An 18,313-nucleotide genomic window follows, 5' to 3' on the forward strand; every position below is an offset into this window, starting at 1 on the left:
GTTTGATTGATGGATAGTTACTAGATAGTTAGATGGCTGTATCCCACAAAGGTCATCCTAGTGTTGAAACATTCTGACAGGAATGTGTGAGGTTAGTTTGCACTGCTGCTTTCCAGGGCCTATTTCTTTCACTGATGGTGGTGGTCATCTCCTGATTTGGCACTTATCACAAACGCTGTGGCTACGTCTACACTGGCCCCTTTTCCGGAAGGGGCATGTAAATTTCACTAGTCGTCGTAGGGAAATCCGCGGGGGATTTAAATATCCCCCGCGGCATTTAAATAAAAATGTCCGCCGCTTTTTTCCGGCTTTTAAAAAAGCCGGAAAAGAGCGTCTAGACTGGCCCCGATCCTCCGGAAAAAGTGCCCTTTTCCGGAGGCTCTTATTCTTACTTCAAAGAATATTCAAAGTAAGAATAAGAGCCTCCAGAAAAGGGCACTTTTTCCGGAGGATCGGGGCCAGTCTAGATGCTCTTTTCCGGCTTTTTTAAAAGCCGGAAAAAAGCGGCGGACATTTTTATTTAAATGCCGCGGGGGATATTTAAATCCCCCGCGGATTTCCCTACGATGACTAGTGAAATTTACATGCCCCTTCCGGAAAAGGGGCCAGTGTAGACGTAGCCTGTATGTATTCACTTAATGCCAAGAAAGAACAACAACAACAACAACAAAAGAAATGGCTTTTGGCTAATCAGGATTTTAACCCGATCTATATCTACTTAGTATCCATAGCTGGACTCTTGGCATTGATTAATAAGATCTTACTAACAGAAAGGGAAATGCAGAATACAGATTAAAGTTAGCAAACATTGAGCCTTCTGGCTTAAATACTCTAATTTTTAAGTTTATAGAGGTCAAAACACAAAACCAGGAAGAAAAAGCCCCAGTCTTTATAATGGTGTTCAGATTAAGAAAAACTGATCAGGAAAAGGGAAAAGATTCTAGATTTTCTAGTCAGTACTAAGAGGGTTTGTAGAAGGTAAGACGACATTAAAGAACTAGCATAAGGGTATAATTTGTACCTGTTGTCATGATTTGGAGCTCTTATTTGCAGTTTGATGTTCACATACATGGTCTGATCCCTTTTTGCTCCGTAGTTGACATTGGGTCATTACAAAGTATACGTTCATTTACAACAGGCACTAGTCCTCTGAGAAATCAGGAATCCTAAAATTCCTCTTAAAAATCAACCCTTTTAGGAGATTAAAGTCTTCAACACTATTAAATAGGCAGACACAATGAATACAAAAAATGTTACCCCCTAAGAAATGTTTGTGCTGTAGCAGATCTAGTTTATTGCAGATTACACTCAAGACTATTTTTATTCCTTGGAAACAAGGACCATTAAAGAAATCAGACTTATGTTCCATTATTCACATTGACAGGAAGATTTAACATGGATGACAAGTTATTGCTGGGCCTTGACATTTCAATGCATTTCTTATTAGACCAATTTCTCTCTCCTCGTAATTTAATTTGAGAATCAACCACCTATGAAGATCTAGAAAAATATTTTGTTCTGAACAGGGGTAAAAATATAATGATGTATTTACTTGCCATATACTCTAGCTACTGGATACTTCTGAACAAAGTGTAGAGTTTCAGACTGGTTGTGGTCCCTGGTAAACAAGACAGACACATCTAGAATTGAACCTGGATGCAAACGTTGTTTGTCAGTAGTTGCGGTTTTGTTTAATGGACAACTTAGGTGAAATTCTGACCTCAGTGATAACAAAAAAAAAAAAAAAACTTTGACACTGATATTAGTGGAGCCAGGATTCATCCCTCCTTTTTAAGGAGAGTTATTTTAGAGAAATATGGTGTTTGAATTTTGACATTAATTGAAGCAATAATTCAGGAAGGTATGGGGTAAAGAAGGCAGAGGAACAAAGTATATTTAATTTCACAAAAATGAGGAGTTTAAACAGAAATTAAAAGGTACAGTGCTAAAAGTAAAATCCCTGCAAGCTGCATGGAAATTGATCAAAGACATCATAATAGAGGCTCAACCTAAATGTAAACTCCAAATTAAAAAAATAAAAATAAAACCACAGTAAGAGAATCAAAAAAGTACCACCCTGGCTTAACAACAAAATAAAGAAGCAGTGAGAGGTAAAAAGGCATTGTTTAAAAAGTGGAAGTTAAATCCTAGTGAGGAAACTAGAACGAGTATAAATGCTGTCAAATGAAGTATTAAACATAAGTAGGAAGGCCAAAAAGGAATTTGAATAACAGCTAACCAAAAAACAAACAAAAAACCCCCACCATTTTTTTAAGTACATCAGAAGAAGGATAAAGAAGATGATAAAGGATCACTCAAAGATGATACGGTCATTGCAGAGAAACTTTGGTCTTCTTAACTGAAGATGTTACAGAGATTCCAAAACCTGAGCCAATGGATATAATGTACTTAAAAGCCTTTGGAGAGGGATCTTGTCAAAGGCATTTTGGAAATTTAAGTAATGTAAGCTGTCATGGATAAGAGGGAAGGTCCTCTCATGGACTGATAACTCATCAAAACATAGGAAACAAAGGGTAGGAATAAATCGTCAGTTTTCAGAATGGAGAAGGGTAACTAGTGCTGACCCACAGGGGTCCACACTGGGATCAGACCTATTCAACACATTCATAAATGATCTGGAGAATGAGTTAAACAGCAAAATGACTAAATTTACAGATGATACTAAACTGCTCAAGATAGTTAAGACCAAAGCAGACTGTGAAGAGCTTCAAAAGGATCTCGTAAAACTAGGCGACTAGGTAACAAAATGGCAAATGAATTTTAATGTTGATAAATGCAAAGTAATGTAATTGGAAAACATAATCCCAACTATACGTACAAAGTGAGGGGGCTATTACCACTCAAGAGAGATCTTCGAGTCACTGTGTGATAGTTCTCTGAAAACATCCACCCAATGTGCAGCAGCAGTGAAAAAAGCAAATAGAATATTGGCAATAATTCTAAAAGGGATAGAGTGGGGCAGAGAACATCTTATTGCCTTTATATAAATCCATGGTACGCCCGTATCTGGAATACTGTGCACAGATGTGATCACCTCATCTCCAAAAAGATATCTTGGCATTGGAAAAAGTTCAAAAAAGGGCAACAAAAGTTATTGTGCTTTGGAACGACTGTCATATGAGGAAAGATTAAAAAGACTGGGAGGAGACTAAGAGGGGATATGATGGAGGTCATGGTTAGTATGGAGAAAGTGAATAAGGGAGAAGTTTACTTGTTCCCGTAATATAAAAACTAGGGGTCACCAAATGAAATTAGTAGGTAGCAAGTTTAAAACAAACAAAAGGAAATATATCTTCACGCAATGCACAGTCAACTTGTGGAACTCCTTTCCAGAGGATGTTGTGTAAATCGGGACTTTACCAGGGTTCAAAAAAGAACTAGATAAATTAATAGTCAATAACTATTAGCCAGGATGGGTACGAATGGTGTCCCTAGCCTCTGTTTGTTAGAAGCTGGGAATGAGTGACAGTGGAGAGATCACTTGACGATTCCCTGTTCTAGTCCTTCTCTCTGGGACACCTTGCATTGGCTACTGTCGGAGGAGAGGATACTGAGCTAGGTAGACCTTTGGTCTGACTTAGTATAGCCATTGTTATGTTCTTAGAAATCATATGATGTGCCTCAGTGGCTTTGCATTAGAGATCTATTCTACAGTCATAACCGTGTATCTCAGTATATATCAACATTATCCATTTCATGTTTATGGGTGGCCAGATTTTTAATGTTTCCTTGGAAATGTTCATCTGTATTGACATTAAAATAACGTTTAGAAAGTAATCTTCTAACTTTTTTATACCTACAGCCTATGGCTCTGATGCTTTGCTACTCAGACCTTGATCTAATCATGAATATCCATTCTAATAAAAAACCTATATTACACACTGGATGCTAGAACCACATTTTTCCCCATCTTTGGTCACTTGCCAGGTCTCAAAATTATAACAGTGAAAAGAAATGCAAATGAAGTTAGTGCTTGACAGCTAAACATGATGGAATACATGGTTCACACTGGAAACGTTACTTTAAAATAAAAAAGGTAGCATATATAAAAAATCATTTCTTTAAGGTCACGTATGGATTTAAATTATTACTCTAAAGAATGTCCAATTTAGTCACTTTATTGGAAGGAGCCAAGATAAGGATTAAAAGCTCTCAGAATATTACTCCAAAGATGGATAATTCTGTTGAGACTTGCAAAATATTAATTAAACCAAACAACATTCATTAGGAAAAACATTAAGCAATAATATACAAACAAGTGCTGCCTGTACTGCCTTTGGAGGGAAATTAAAATTTGCGACGCCACCAAAAAATTCTTGTTATCTCTTGTACTCTTTGCTGTGACCATAAGTGACATCAGTGCTGTGATTTTCCAGAACAGCCTGGCTCAACCTGCAAAGTTCAGATTCAAACAACAGCAAACTTCTGTTTGTGGAAGGGATAAAGCTTCACCAAGGTCTCTCTCAGCTCTGTAAAACTTGAAAACTTGTCTGTTCCACAACAGAAGTTGGTCATAGGATAGATATTACTGTGTCTCATCCTGACAAGAACACTGCCAACAACTATCTAACCTGTGTTTGTTACCTTTTTTTTTTACATTGTTTAATCAATCAGGGTTTATTTAAAGTTAAACTTTTATTCTCTTTTTTGGTAGCTTATTTCCTTGCATCTGCTATAGTGCCCCTCCTTTTCCTGCATATACATTTCATTTTACAAGTTATAAAGCAGAATCAAAATACTTTGAAGGGTTGCTATATGTTAAAATGTTGCAATAAGCTAGGAGAAGTAGTAAAAAAAAATCTCTTTGTATGTCTTAAAATACTCATAGCTAAAACTACACATATTTAAACTTTTCTTGTGCAAAACAGCTTATTTCTAAATTTTTGTTTTAGACATATAGTAGATCTTCAGAGGTACAAACACCATAGTTACGAACTGATCAGCCAACCACACACCTTATTTGGAACTAGAAATATGCATTTAGGCAGTAGCAGAGAGAGAGAGAGAGAGAGGGGAAAAAAAAGCAAATACAGTACAGTTCTGTGTTAAATGTAAACTGCTAAAAAAAGTTTTAAAATATTTGACAAGGTGAGGAAACTGTCTCCTTGCTTGTTTCATTTAAATTAAGATGATTAAAAGCAGCATTTTTATTTTGTGTAGTAAAGTTTCAAAGCTGTGTTAAGTCAATATTCAGTTGGAAACCTTTGAAAGGACTATATCATTTTGTTCGAAGATGCAAACATCCCCAAGTTACGAACAATGCTTAAAACAACCTCAGGTGTTCATAACTCTGAGGTTCTGTTGTAGTAGCTTACATTGCAGCAATTGAGCTTTAAAATAGAAAATCAGCATCAGATCTCTTGTGATTCAACCATCTCCTGGTACAGGCCCACTTTAAAAGGTTTTATTTGGGCCTTTGTGATCAGGTGTGTAAACCCTGCATTAGGCTGTAAGGGTTTAACACCTCACTGTGGGCAGAGGAAGTCCCGTCTCTCTGGCTGTACTGGGCATGCTCGAAGTTCTGTACCACTATAAAAGGAAGAAGCTCGATTCTGTGTGGGTGCCAGAGAGAATGTGCTTGCAGTGGAATCAGTCAGTAGATGTGAGAGACCCTCTTCTTTCCTCCCAGACCAAAATAAGTCTCAATACCTGACAGAGCACCAGAGAGTGACCAGGGGCTAAGGAGCCTGAAGATCCTGAGGCTTCATGGAGTGCCACAGCACTGAGTACAGTAGAAAGTTACTTAGAGGGAGTGAGCCAGTGGTATCTCCCACCCAGGTGATCTCAGCATGTTTCAGTGGGACTCCCCACTGAGGAGGCAGTAGAATGCTCCACCATTCTCAAGGCCCTGGGTTAGGGACTGGTGGAGTCGGGTGGGCCTGTGGCTCCTTTGATACTGTTTGAGGCCACACTGCCCTGCACTGAAGGGCTGCTTGAGGGTGATAGGCCCCTCTGCCTGGCCACTGGGCCTACTGGCATTGCCCTATGGACCTTGAGGGTTGTGAGGGCTAATACCACCCAACAGACAAAACCACTCTGTCCACACACCCGCTACCCCCGCCTTACAGGACAGGATATGCATGCATTGCCCCAGCTAGATTCTGCAAAGTGCTGAAATTAGTGGCAGTGAGTAGATGTCCAGCCTTTCACAAGAGGTACTTATCAGGATTAAGTCCAAAATGAATGCAGACAGAATGGATGTAGCTTGGGGGAGGAGGGGGGGGAGGAGAGGAGGAGGGGAGAAACAGTTAAATAATTTTTAAAGTCATTTCTAAGAGACATATTTACATCTTACCTTTTTTGGGCTGATAAATCATTTCACTGCGCACCATGTGAATCGTGATCAGGGCCATAAGCAGGGACACAAATGGGATAAGAAAACCAAGGTTCTTGGCCACAGATTGCTGGATATAAGAAATGCTAACAAAGACAACCGCTGAATTTAAGTTAACCAGCCAATAAAACCTATGGCAAACAGATAAAATTACTCTAAGAGGGATAGCAGTAAGGAGATTTAAGTCATTAAGAATGCAGTTCTGTTGCACAAAATACAATTTTAAGCATTGTGAAGTGAAAAGGTTTATTTACTTTAACAACGAGTGGGGTGTATTCATACCAGTATGGTATAAGTCAGGATCCTGTATAGCCTGACAATCTATATGAACTATCCTTGGATAATGGGAGTCTCAGCATTATTTATAAAAAAGAGACCAAGTTTCTAGCTCTCCTGGTTGAAGAAAAAAAAAAAAAAAAAAAGATTGAAGCCTATAGGCTGAAAAGACAAAAAAGTACCCCATTAAAAAAAACAACACAAAACCAAAACAAAAAACTCTTGATTTTTAAGTCAATCTCTTGGTTTACAGATGTTTGATTAATGTTTTTGAAATCATGGGGTTGGCAACAGAAGGTAGAAAAAACTCAATAATGACCCATACCAAATGTATAATTCTATATACAAGGAAAAACGTTTCCTTTATGACTCTAGCAGATCACAGAATGTCCACAACTTGAGATTTCATTACTTATGTCTTAAATAGCATAGCTACAGTGGTAAATTAGTGCAGCTAGACTAGAGTATCAGCCTGTGACCATTTGCACCATTGAATAGTGTTTCCTTTAATATAATCTAAGAAAAGGTGGATTTTAAGGTAGAGAATTTGTAGAGGTACCTGTAGTATTAGCTAAGAGAATAAATAAAACTTACTACAGTAAACTTCCAATAATCTGGCACGTTTAGGACCCAGGGGGTGTCGGATTATCAGATATGCTGGACTATCGGAAGCGGTGGGGAAAGAGGAAGCTATGAGGGGTCTGGGGTGGAGTGGGGGGGGTGCCCCTTGGTGCTGCGGGACCAACCCGGCAGCACCCCAGCTGCTGTGCCCCAGGCGTCCCCAAGTCGGCCACTGCTGAAACTGACCAGTGGCTGACTCGGGGAACCCGGGGGCAGAGCTGCTCTGCCCCGGGCTTCCCAGAGTGAGCTGCTGATGAGTTTCAGCAGTGGCTGAATAGGGGAAGCCAGGGACAGAGCAGCTCCAATTGTCCGGCTGCCCGGAGCACTTCCAGGTTCCAGATGGTGCTGGACTAACAGGAGTGCCGGACCTTTGGATGCCAGACCACTGGAGTTTTACTGTAATTATTCTTTCATTGAATGCCCGATTCTCACTATTTGGCAACAAATGAAAATAAATTATTCGTTTTTATTTCATCCTTCAGTATCATAACTACTTCAGCTAAATCCCCTTTAACTCTCATTTCACAGCTAAATTATCCGGTTTCTGGTGCACTTTCATCCTGCACTTTGCTTGAAGACCTGCTGCATTTGGGAACATTCTTATTTCCTTCCCTGCTGGGTCGAGATTTGATCAGGGATGCCTTTTTTAAAGGAGAAACTCTACAGAGATATAATGCTGGAAATTATTCATTGCATCCTTAAACACTTAGGCCTCCATTTTCAAGAGCTGCTAGTGTTTTGGGGCCCAACTGTAATAGATTTTAAAACCAGGCTCATTTTGATTGTCTAGTCTGATCTCCTGCGTTCCACATATCAAAGAAATCTCACCCAGTAATCTCTGCATCAAACTTGAGACACCTTATTATCACCCTGATTTTCGGAGAATGGATGCTTAGCATGAAAATGACAAAAAAAAATGAAGAAAAAAGTGCAGGCCCTTTAAAAAAATGCATCTGCCTTCTGAAAGAGTTACCTTCCCCATCTCAATGTTTCAAAGAATATAAAATAACAATCTGCAGAACACATTGCTTAGATTCCTTTTGTAAGCAGCTTTAGTATCAAATTGAGAATGTCACTGCAGTTGCCACCCTTGCTGAGAGCCTTGGCACTGAAATCAAGGACAAGTATGAAAATAACGGATTTCACTCTTCCCACGCCAAAAGATGGACTCTGTGTGCTGAGATTAAGATGCATCGAGGAAGCCTCGAAAAGCTCATATTGTTATTGCCTTGGGCTCTACCTGTCCTGCAGATAATAAACAAAGAACTTGAGTCTTTGTGCTGTCAATCCAGCATGCATCATTAGTCTTGAATTCACTTAAAACAAACAAGCAGGAGAGATGGCCTTAGCTATTCTTGCTCATCCTCACCCTTATTGGCTCTATAACTTTTTTACCTTAAGCATAAGTGAGTGGGTAGGGCATACCGTCAGTTCAGCTAGAGCCGAAAATCTGTCTAGTATGACTGGCCTGTACATAAGAGAACATGTATTGAAGCTCAGCTCAATGGTTCAGCTGTGAACCTTGAGGAGGAGATGAAGGGAGGGAGTGGGGGCGAAGCAGTTGCTAGGAAAAACACCAAGAGCTGGTCTGCATTACTTTTGTTTCCTCACTTGAAAAGGTTCCTGAATAGTCTGTTGTAATTGCCCCAAAACTGAACTGGTGTTGCCGTGAGTTATAATGTTGAGATCATTACGGTAGTGCTTTTGACTACTCGGTCATTGACCTAGCTAGCTAGAATCAAGAAGTAAAGCCTTTGTAATGTTGAAAATGTGGAGTACCACCAATACACAGATTTGCTCAACTCAAATTAAAGTTATGTCTCAGCTTGTTAGGGAAGAGGAGAATCTGACAGTGGCTAAGAACCAGTGGGTAGTGGTGCACTTTTAAGCAGTAAGCTTAATGGAATACAGGAAGTGGCCAAGGAAGGGTTGACAAATCCAGTTTGGATCAACTTAGTTCCACTGAGAAGCCAAGGCAGCTGTCAGGGGCACTAGAAATCCTATGTATGCCAGGAAGCAAGGACTTCCAGGCTTAAATCATCCTCCAAAGCCATCCCCAAAAGTCCATGAGAATTTAATCTTTATTTATTTTTACCTAGTGCTATGTCTTTCCAGAGGTTTTCAGACTTGGGTTGTAGACCTGCCAGGAAAAGTCCCTGGTGGGCCCACAACACTTTGTTAATCTAAAGCTCCAAAGCCACAGAGCCTCGTAGCTCCCCTTGGCTGGAAAGAGCAAAAAGCAAAACACTGTACAGTTCTGTCACCATTTCCAATAAGAAATTATCCAACGGTTTTGTTTGACTTATATATATGAATTATAATCTAGGGTCAAAGTGATAGGCTTTGGAATGTTTCATTTAATGACAAATTCTGGGTTTGACTTCTGATCCCAAAACAGGATGAAACATGGTTTCACTCTATATTCTGTGGAAGATAAGTTTAGTTTTCTGACCAGCTCTGTTTCTCCCAAAACTAAATTAGCAGAGCGAATGTTGCCTAATGGATAATGTGCTGAACTGAGAGAAGGAATAGAAGACCAGGACAGATAGAGAAGTGGTCCTATACAAACCACAATTTTTCCAACACTTCAATGCTCCATGCAATTTAGTTTTATTAGCTAAGTTGTTTGTGAGGTTTTAAGGACCATATTCTGTCTGGCATTTTTGCTCAATCCATATTGATAGTAATGGAAGTTCTCATGGACCAAGAAGTAGTGCCAATTAATAGCCTTAACTTACAGTCCCAGACTTCAGACTCACAAGGCCCAGTTTTCCTCCTCTTAGTTTAACAGCAGTGAAACTTATGTCAATGATTTTACACCTAATTCATTCCAGAGATTGGATGCAGGCCCTTCAAGTGTCCTAGAAGCAGCCCTTACCACATGCTGGTGTGAGATCATAGTTACACACTCCTTTGCAGGAAGTCTGATTTTTGAAAGGCTCTTAGCCTAATTTCTGAAGTAAAGCAGGTCAGATAAGAATTTAGACTGATATAAAGCAACACTATGTAACTGTCTCATTAAGTGTATATATTTTAAAGATTTATTCTTGTGACAAAATCTACCAAGAAGAGAAAATGACACATGATTATATACTTATGAGGTTGTAATGAGACTAGAAAATGCTAAATTCAACCCCATGTTGCTAATTTAAAGATTACAAATCATATTGTACCTCCTCAGATGCCATAGCACTGCAGATATTAGTATTTTCATCTCACACACACACCCACACACCACTTTCCTCATACTAGCAAAGCCCCAAGAACTAACCCATTTGGAGTCTCCCAAGGAGGTATTTTATTCATCCTGTTGGTATGCCTCCTTTGTAATCAACACTGAGAAATGTCACTTTGATTAAACACAACTCTGAATGACTAAAACCACAGTACAATACATTCTCCAGAGCTATCTTTCAGAACAACTGATTGCTCTTCAATCTTAATCCTCCAGAGTCTTATTTAATCAAAATGGTGTTGCTAATTAAGGATTAAAACTCAGAATAGAATCAAAACCTAGAATTTTTTTCTCTCTCCTTTGGGCAGGTCAAGAAGGCAGTCTGCTTTAAGGAACCAGTCTTTTACATCTTTAGTAAGGTACACTATTCACTGAAGCTTACATTTAAACTAAAGATTTGCAATATAAATATAATTGGAGGGAGTGGAAAGGGGAGAAAATAGCTCTAAAGCCATCCCCATACAAACAGAAATATGATCTAAAAACATTTCATTGATTCATCAGTGATGCATTGCCAATATTTGAATGTGCTCAGTTTCAGTTTATAATAGATAAATTGGTTTAATTTTTGGTAGTACCAACAATGCATTGCACATGTATCGCACCTCTCAATCAAGAATTTCTGGATGGCAAGCAAACAATCATAAAACTCCCTCTAAAGTAGATAAATATTTGTAAATATCTATTAAAGAAATTTCTGTCTTAAGGAAAATTCAAATATTTTGTTGTTTTGTCCCAAATGACAACAAAAATATTGAAACTTTTTGTTCAGAGTGTCCAGAAAAATTGAATTTGTAAATGTCAGTGTTTCATTTTAATTTATTAGCCAAAAGGAAATAGTTCATTCTGGCTTGACAAAACATTGTGTGTCCATTTTTCAATGAAGATTTCTGAAGTCATTCTTTTCCAGTAGAAAATTTTAATGGAACCTCCATTTTGCAATGAGAGTGTGTATGTGAAATTTTCCAGTCAGCCCTGGTAACTGTTTAAATCGAAGAACAGAAGTCAAGAACAAGACATCACCTGACCTGATGTCTAAACTGTCAGTCACGGCTGAAAATAGGTTGTGAGGCCTGTCTACCACCACTGCTCACGGGATGAACCACCACCTCTTGAAGCAGACAACAATTCCAAATATGATGTTTTGATTTCTTTATTTTAGTGTGGATACTTACAAGTGTTCAAAGAATTTTGCATCCTCTATGGAGCCTAGTCAATCTAGAGGAAAGGGCTGAGACCCAGCAAGCAACTTCACTACAACCCTGGCAGGCATTTAATGTAAGAACCCAAATAGAATAGCTTGGTTCTATGTGTCAACTAGCCCACTAATTCTATATTGACAGGGGCTAATCACTTGACCTTGATTCAGCCAGGGTGAAAGTCCCTGGCCTATGTTATACAGGAAGTCAAACTAGAATGTATGATTAAAATTATTCTTTCTGGCCTTGAGATTTATGAATCTATGTGCCTGGAAGAAAATTAAGGTAGTATTTTTTAAACAATGTTCCTGCTAAAATGTGATTTCCTATATAGCATTCAATTTTGAAAAATTGAGATGCACTTGAGTTTTTAATTAAGCACCATCATCTCACACAGTGATTCTATTGAAATAGGAAAACACTCACCAATTGAAAAAAGAAAGAAGTTCCTTTGGTCCATAATCCTCAAGGTTGTATGCACTCAGTGGACAAACTATGGCTCTTATGCCTCCCATTCCAAAGCAGACAGTTAGTAGCCCAAAGTAGAAGAGGATTTTTTGTTCATTTTTGGCTACTGAGGGAAGGATATAGTGTATGTCTATATACAAATCTTCAAAGGGGAAAGCAACAACGGGTAACAGGGCTGTACCTGCAATGGGAAAGAAAATGTAACGGATTAAAATGAAGCACCGAACATAGTGTTTATTTTCTAGATTAGCAACTATATTGGAACTAGCCAATTATCCCATCATAAAACGGGATTTTCAGGTCTCTCCTCCACGTCGGTCTTCTCTCCTGAGCCTCCGGTCTCTTGCTCCATCTCTCTCTCCTCCCCCTCTCCCTCTGTCAGCTCTCCTCCGCCTCCTGCCTCTCTCTTTCTCTTCTCCTCCCGCTCCTGCCTCTCACTCGGGGGACCACGGAGCCCGAACAGCTGTTTGTGCTCTGCACTCCCCATGCTGCATAGGGAGCATGGAGCCCAAACGGTCGCTTGCGCCACTTGCTCCCACGTGGCGGCCCGGCTGAGTGGCGCAGAAGTCAGCCAAGCGCCATGGCGGGAGGCAAAGGGGGGCAAGGCAGTGACATTCATGGCTAGGAGGCAGGGCCTGGAGCCGCTGTCACGCCGCACGTCACCGACCCGCCCTTCCTTCACCTCCCACCATGGCGCTCGGCTGACTTCTGCCCCGCTCAGCCAAGCCGCCGCGGGGGAGCAAGCAGAGCAAGTGGCCGTTTGAGCCCTGCACTCCCCATGCAGCGCGGGCCACCCAGAGGGAGCAGCCAGCATTTCAGCAACAGCGCCCCCCAGAGGGAGCAGCCAGCATATCAGCGTTACAGACTCACAGACACTGGGCTACTATATATATATATATATGATTAGAGTCTCTAAATTAGAAAAAATAGCCACATACATGAGAGAGAAAAGTATTTATTCCTATAGAGTGAGATGTTGGTACAAATCCAGAACTCTTCAAATACTACTATTAGGCAAGAATATTGACTACTTATAGAGGAAGAGCCTGAACTTTTCTGCTTTCAGGGGTAGCCTGGGCTCAGAGCACTGCAAGTTAAGTGCATAAACGTTATCTTTACAAATAAAGAAACATGATCATAAGTTGTGCCTCTCTTTTATATGCCTAGATGGAATAATAGAAATGGTTTGAGGCAAAAAGCATCTCATGCATTGTACAGGCACTAATAAGTTTAGTTTCAGACCATCATCTCTCCCTAATATTTGATATTTGTTTAGAAGAAACTTTCTCTTGTTATAGCAACATTTGTTTCTCTTTGGGAAATGCTTTATGCTGCTTCTGATGGTTGTCAAGGGAGGGTTAAGTGGTCTGATGTAATATATTTGGTATATAGTTCAACAATTTATTCCTGAAAGTCAATTTGTCCTACTTTGATGTCCTGTTTTTTGTAATCTAGATTCAAAAGACAGGGAGGGATATAAAGCAAATAGTTTTTTTCAGGTATTCATAGAGCGCTTTAGTACTCTAGACAAAGTGGCTTCCTTCTGCCTTCTTTCCACTGACCCACCTAGTTCTCTGCATCATTTTTTCTTTCACATTCTTGTGATCTTTTCTCTTCAGTTACCCCCCTAGATGCTTACATAGCTGATGTACATGAGCTGGAATTATTTCCAGCTGCAGCAGCAGCACTCTAAAGGAGGTGCTAGCATCCCCAGTGCAGAGATTTCTGAAACATAAGCTGAGGACACCTGCTGCACACAAGAGAATTCCACACAAGAGCTTCTGGATGGAGCTCAAGTGGACAGAAATGTTGCTTGTAGAGAAGACTCATTCAGAAATGATCTTGATTACTTCAACAATTCTGATGCCTATCTAAATAGTAACTTTTTTGCCAAGCCTGAAAGCTGCCTGCAGTCCCTTAGTATAAGTAAATGTGACTAAGTGTATGTTTCAGCTATACATCAAGTGGTTAGTTATGCAGTGGATACATATTTTATTAGAGAGCTACGGAAAAATGGGTGAATTTGCAATGTCTGTGTTAACGTGGCCCTGGAGTGGCAATAACTTGTTCTACCCTCATCTTCTTCCTGTTTTGTTCACTTAAAACCTGGTGATTTTATGAAGTTACTTTTGGTAGATGTGTAGTTTGAGCCACAGGCAGCATCATCAGAGATTGACTGTTACTCACAGCAGGAGAGTACAACAAGACACTGTCTTAAGGTCCCTACTTTACCTCAACCCTGACCTAGAAACAAAAGGCATACAAATTGTATTATCTGATCAATTTAGGCTGAGAAAGCAATTGTCAGCTGTGACATTTACTAAATTGCATGTGACAGTTGTACAGAGGGAGCAGAGCCTTGCAAACTCAGTTTGGCTAGGAAAGGGTGTGGCTCTACTCCTTACACCACCTAATCTTCTTCACAATCCATGCAAATAGCTAATGTTTTAGATTGTTTGCTCCCCCACCACCACCACCACCTTCCAGCCACTCTGTGAAAGCTCTTTAGGAGCTCTCCATACATTACATGTGTGTGTGTGTATATTGAGGGGACTTCAGATATATGGAAGATCACGTGCCGGTAACATTCAAACGTAAGTTATCTAAAAAAATATTTAGAAAAGGGGATCCTGTGCTGAATATAAACAACTCCATTGGGTGGAGTGAAATATTTTTAATATGAGTCAGGCCTTAAAGGTGAGCATACAAGTATTGCTTCTGGATTCAAGTCAAAGTTTGTCTACCCTTATTACCCAAATGTAACGATCGTGTAGTTTTAAATACTGCCGAACCTCAAATTTGTGCCAACTGGAGAAATGCATTGAAAGTTGTAGTCCTGAGCAAGTGGCATTTTCCAAAAGAGATCAGTGACTTTGGGTGCCCTACCTGATACCTTAAAAGGCCTCACTTTCAGAAAAATCCGTAGTGCCTGCTTTCTGAAAAGTAAAACCACTTTACAGTGTCACAGTTTAGGTTCTCAGGCTACAGCACCCAATCCTCCCTAGTCACCTTTCAAAACATCTAGGCCTTATTTTACAAAGATTGTTTCACAAAGTTTCAAAATAATGCTTCATTAAGATATATTAGTACATTTTGTGAAAAGAAAAGTTAAGCCCTTAGCTAGTAGAGAAGTTTGGTGAGGCCACCTGGTTGAAAAGAATCCCTGGATTTGCATTTATATGATGAACAGTGAGTTTCTATGGTACTTTAAAAAACTGACACAGAGCAGAGTTGCATACAAAAAGCACATGCCAGGTGAAATGATCATGGCATAGCACCTACCTAGAAAGTGGAGAAACATGCAGATATACACCAGCTTCATCCTCCCCACCAGCTGTTCAGCAATCCAGCCCATTAACACAGGTGACAACATGGAGGCACCTACAAAGCACATGTTTATGATGGCTGCCTGGTGGTTGGGATAACCAAGTTTGATGGTGCAAAATAGAATCATGTTGCAGACAATGCCAAAGAAAGTGAATCTCTCGCACAGCTCTATCAACAGTAGGCAAATAGCCACCTGAAGTTTCTTCTGAGAGTTGAACCCAGAGGAGACTACAACATGCTTTTCTTCTCCAGAGAATTTCCTTTTCTCACTCTCGGCAGTGTGTTCCAGAAGTTGTTTTTCTTGTAAAGCTCTCAGGTCTGTAACAGGCATACTTAACTGTTCTTAGCAAGACTAAATTGAGTGGGTTAGGCTGTATGTGCCTTCTGTTATCCTCCACTGTAATTAACAAACTGGTAAGACCCTTGCTTTGAATTCCACACCTTACTACCACAATTCCTCAGGGTACCTATCACTTTAGTGCTGTTACATTAAAGATCAAGGAACACAGGGGATACCAATATTTAAAACTTCTGAGTGCACAATAGTTACTCAATCCAATCTGTTTGTTTGGTGGTGAACAAGACTTTTACCCCTCCCTTCAAAATAATATTACCTCTTAAATTATGTGTATCTAATACAATTTGGCACATATTGTATCTGCATGTTACAGATAAAGGTTTAAATACTGAGGAAGGCTAAATTGTTTCAGCAGAATTCAAGTACTAGATCAAGAAAATAATGTGGAGCTAATATTCTCATACCTTAATTAAGCAACAAGTGAGAAACTGCAAGCAAAAGGCTAAAGATAGAAAGAATGCATGTTTTTAGGTGAACAATATCTTATCATTATTACATTTCTTGTTATTTTTGGTAGAAATTCAGATAAGAAAGTTAATTAGAAAAGTAAGAAATGCTAGCACATTGAATACAATAAAACAGGTTTTACAAGAAAGTAATTCCATGTATTAATGAAGAGAAAAAGCAATAAAAAAAAACACCGAAAACAAGCACAGCTTCTCTAGCCTGACCTTTTACCACAGCTAACACATGCCATAAAGAAGCAGAATGAGGAAGACTTCGGTTCCTGGATGTTAACTTGATAGTTTATGAATAGTTAATAAAGATAAATTGGGACAAGTCTACAGCATGTCTCCCCCAGGCACTCCACTAAGAAGTTTACACAACATTAGTCCAACCTCCTGAATCTCCACTACCATGCATGGCCATTTATACCTGTCCCAACTGGTAATGTCCTGCACCCACTTTGTACAAGTGTAAATGACTGCACATGGTGAAAGACAATGGTGAATCTGATGCATGTTTCTAAAGAACACTATCAAGCCTTTCACTTTGCAATCTGTTGAAACAAAGACTCTTTTCAGTTTCATTTAACTATATAGATACTTAAACGCACACATGATTCTCACCCTTTAGCAGATGTTATGACTACCTATTATAAAGTAATAGAGATGCCTGATAGTATATAGATCACATGTATAGGCCCAAGTCAGAGGTCCAGATCCAAAATTCACTTAACTTTGGTATCAAGACTAAAGGTTACTGCCCTAATTTTCTGTAATGGCCATTAAATATAAATCCAGAAGCCCTGAATGCAGCAGTAGAGCCAAGCATCAGTAGAGCCTCTTTCTCAACTAAGGGTTGAATTCTCATAATTCAAATGAAGTTCTAAAGCCAGAACTTGGCTAAAGGTATCACAGAGTCTGCTTACTTCTGGGTGGGACTGGGGAGGGGGGGAGGGGGATGAGGGAATTTTGTATCATACCAGTACATATGCCTGCCACATTCCCTAAAAGGGACTAGAATGTATTTCATTCTTTTTTGATGGCTGGAGAAAAAGCAAACTAGAGGGATTACTTATAGCCTCAGCTGGTTTTTATTTCATAGTTTAATAAGCCTGGTCCCAAACCACACCACAGGGAAGGAGAAAGTATTGTGACCAAAGAGTAGACGCACACTCTATCTTGGGGAATACCCCTTACCTAGCTGCAGATGCATTAAGGTGCCCTATTTTTTACTCAACTTGAAGATAAAACTGTAGTATAGACTCAGATTGAAAACACTGTGGTAAATACACTCTGCCTTCTATGCACAATTCAGTAGTGAACATTCCTTGCTCATGTGTAGATTTTTGTCTTTAAAAGATTTGGCCAGGGGGCACCTGTGTCTTACTGGTGCTGCTGATTGAGGGCAAATGAGATTATAAGAAGAGCAGTAGAGCTAGATGGCTTGCCAGTTGGGTTTAATTACAACAATTCCTTGTTTGATGATAGTTTGTCTGATCCTGGGGTCAGGCAGGGAAAACAACTGACTGGTTGGCTGGTTAAACACCATAAAACCACAAAGTAGCCTGAAACAGTTGTGTGGGAATGGGTTTCTATGTATGTGATTATTTCAGAAATGGGTCTGCCTCTGGGAGAAGTGAGTTGAAATGTTTGATGGTGTGTGGGTAGCCCTGGGGACCATGTGTTCTATTCCTTACTCTGCTGCATTGTCTGGACCAAACCCTTTAATCTGTTAGCTGGTTTATCCCTTAATATAGTAGTTAGAATACTTAATGCAAAGTGCTTGAGGAAAGGAGTCAGTGTAGCTAATATCTTTAGGGTTACACTAGTATTGAACCAGATGAGATTTTAAGTGTGAATCACCAACACAGGCTGAGGACTGAAGTGGGTTCAAAGAGGAGTCCTGCCTCTGACAAATCTGTGTGGGCCCCAACCAGGCTGACAAAAGGATTTAGAATGACTAAATTATGGGATATGCTAGTGGGGGGGGGGGGGGGGGTCTCCTTCAACTGAATGTGTTCCATTTTA

The 18,313-nt window shown here is 39.8% G+C and overlaps 1 protein-coding gene across 3 annotated transcripts in view; it reads right to left on the minus strand.

Annotated features, from left to right (window-relative positions):
* SLC15A5 (solute carrier family 15 member 5) overlaps positions 1 to 16,650 on the minus strand; it is a 58,457-nt gene extending 41,807 nt beyond the window's left edge. The window contains exons 1-4 of one of the 3 annotated variants that reach the window (XM_075919730.2): positions 16,511 to 16,650; positions 15,437 to 15,799; positions 12,113 to 12,335; positions 6,317 to 6,486 (exon numbers count right to left, since the gene is read on the minus strand). In XM_075919730.2, the coding sequence (XP_075775845.2) occupies positions 6,317 to 6,486; positions 12,113 to 12,335; positions 15,437 to 15,608 (565 nt within the window). In that variant the 5' untranslated portion in view covers positions 15,609 to 15,799; positions 16,511 to 16,650. Of the gene's footprint in view, positions 1 to 6,316; positions 6,487 to 12,112; positions 12,336 to 15,436; positions 16,486 to 16,510 lie in introns of those variants that run through there. The other 2 variants (XM_075919731.2, XM_006130325.5) reach the window with 2 other exon arrangements.
* Between the last annotated feature and the right edge of the window lie 1,663 nt (positions 16,651 to 18,313).

Source organism: Pelodiscus sinensis, chromosome 1, assembly GCF_052426305.1.
Source record: "Pelodiscus sinensis isolate ZL-2025 chromosome 1, ASM5242630v1, whole genome shotgun sequence".
In the NCBI taxonomy this organism is placed as follows: Eukaryota; Metazoa; Chordata; order Testudines; family Trionychidae; genus Pelodiscus; species Pelodiscus sinensis.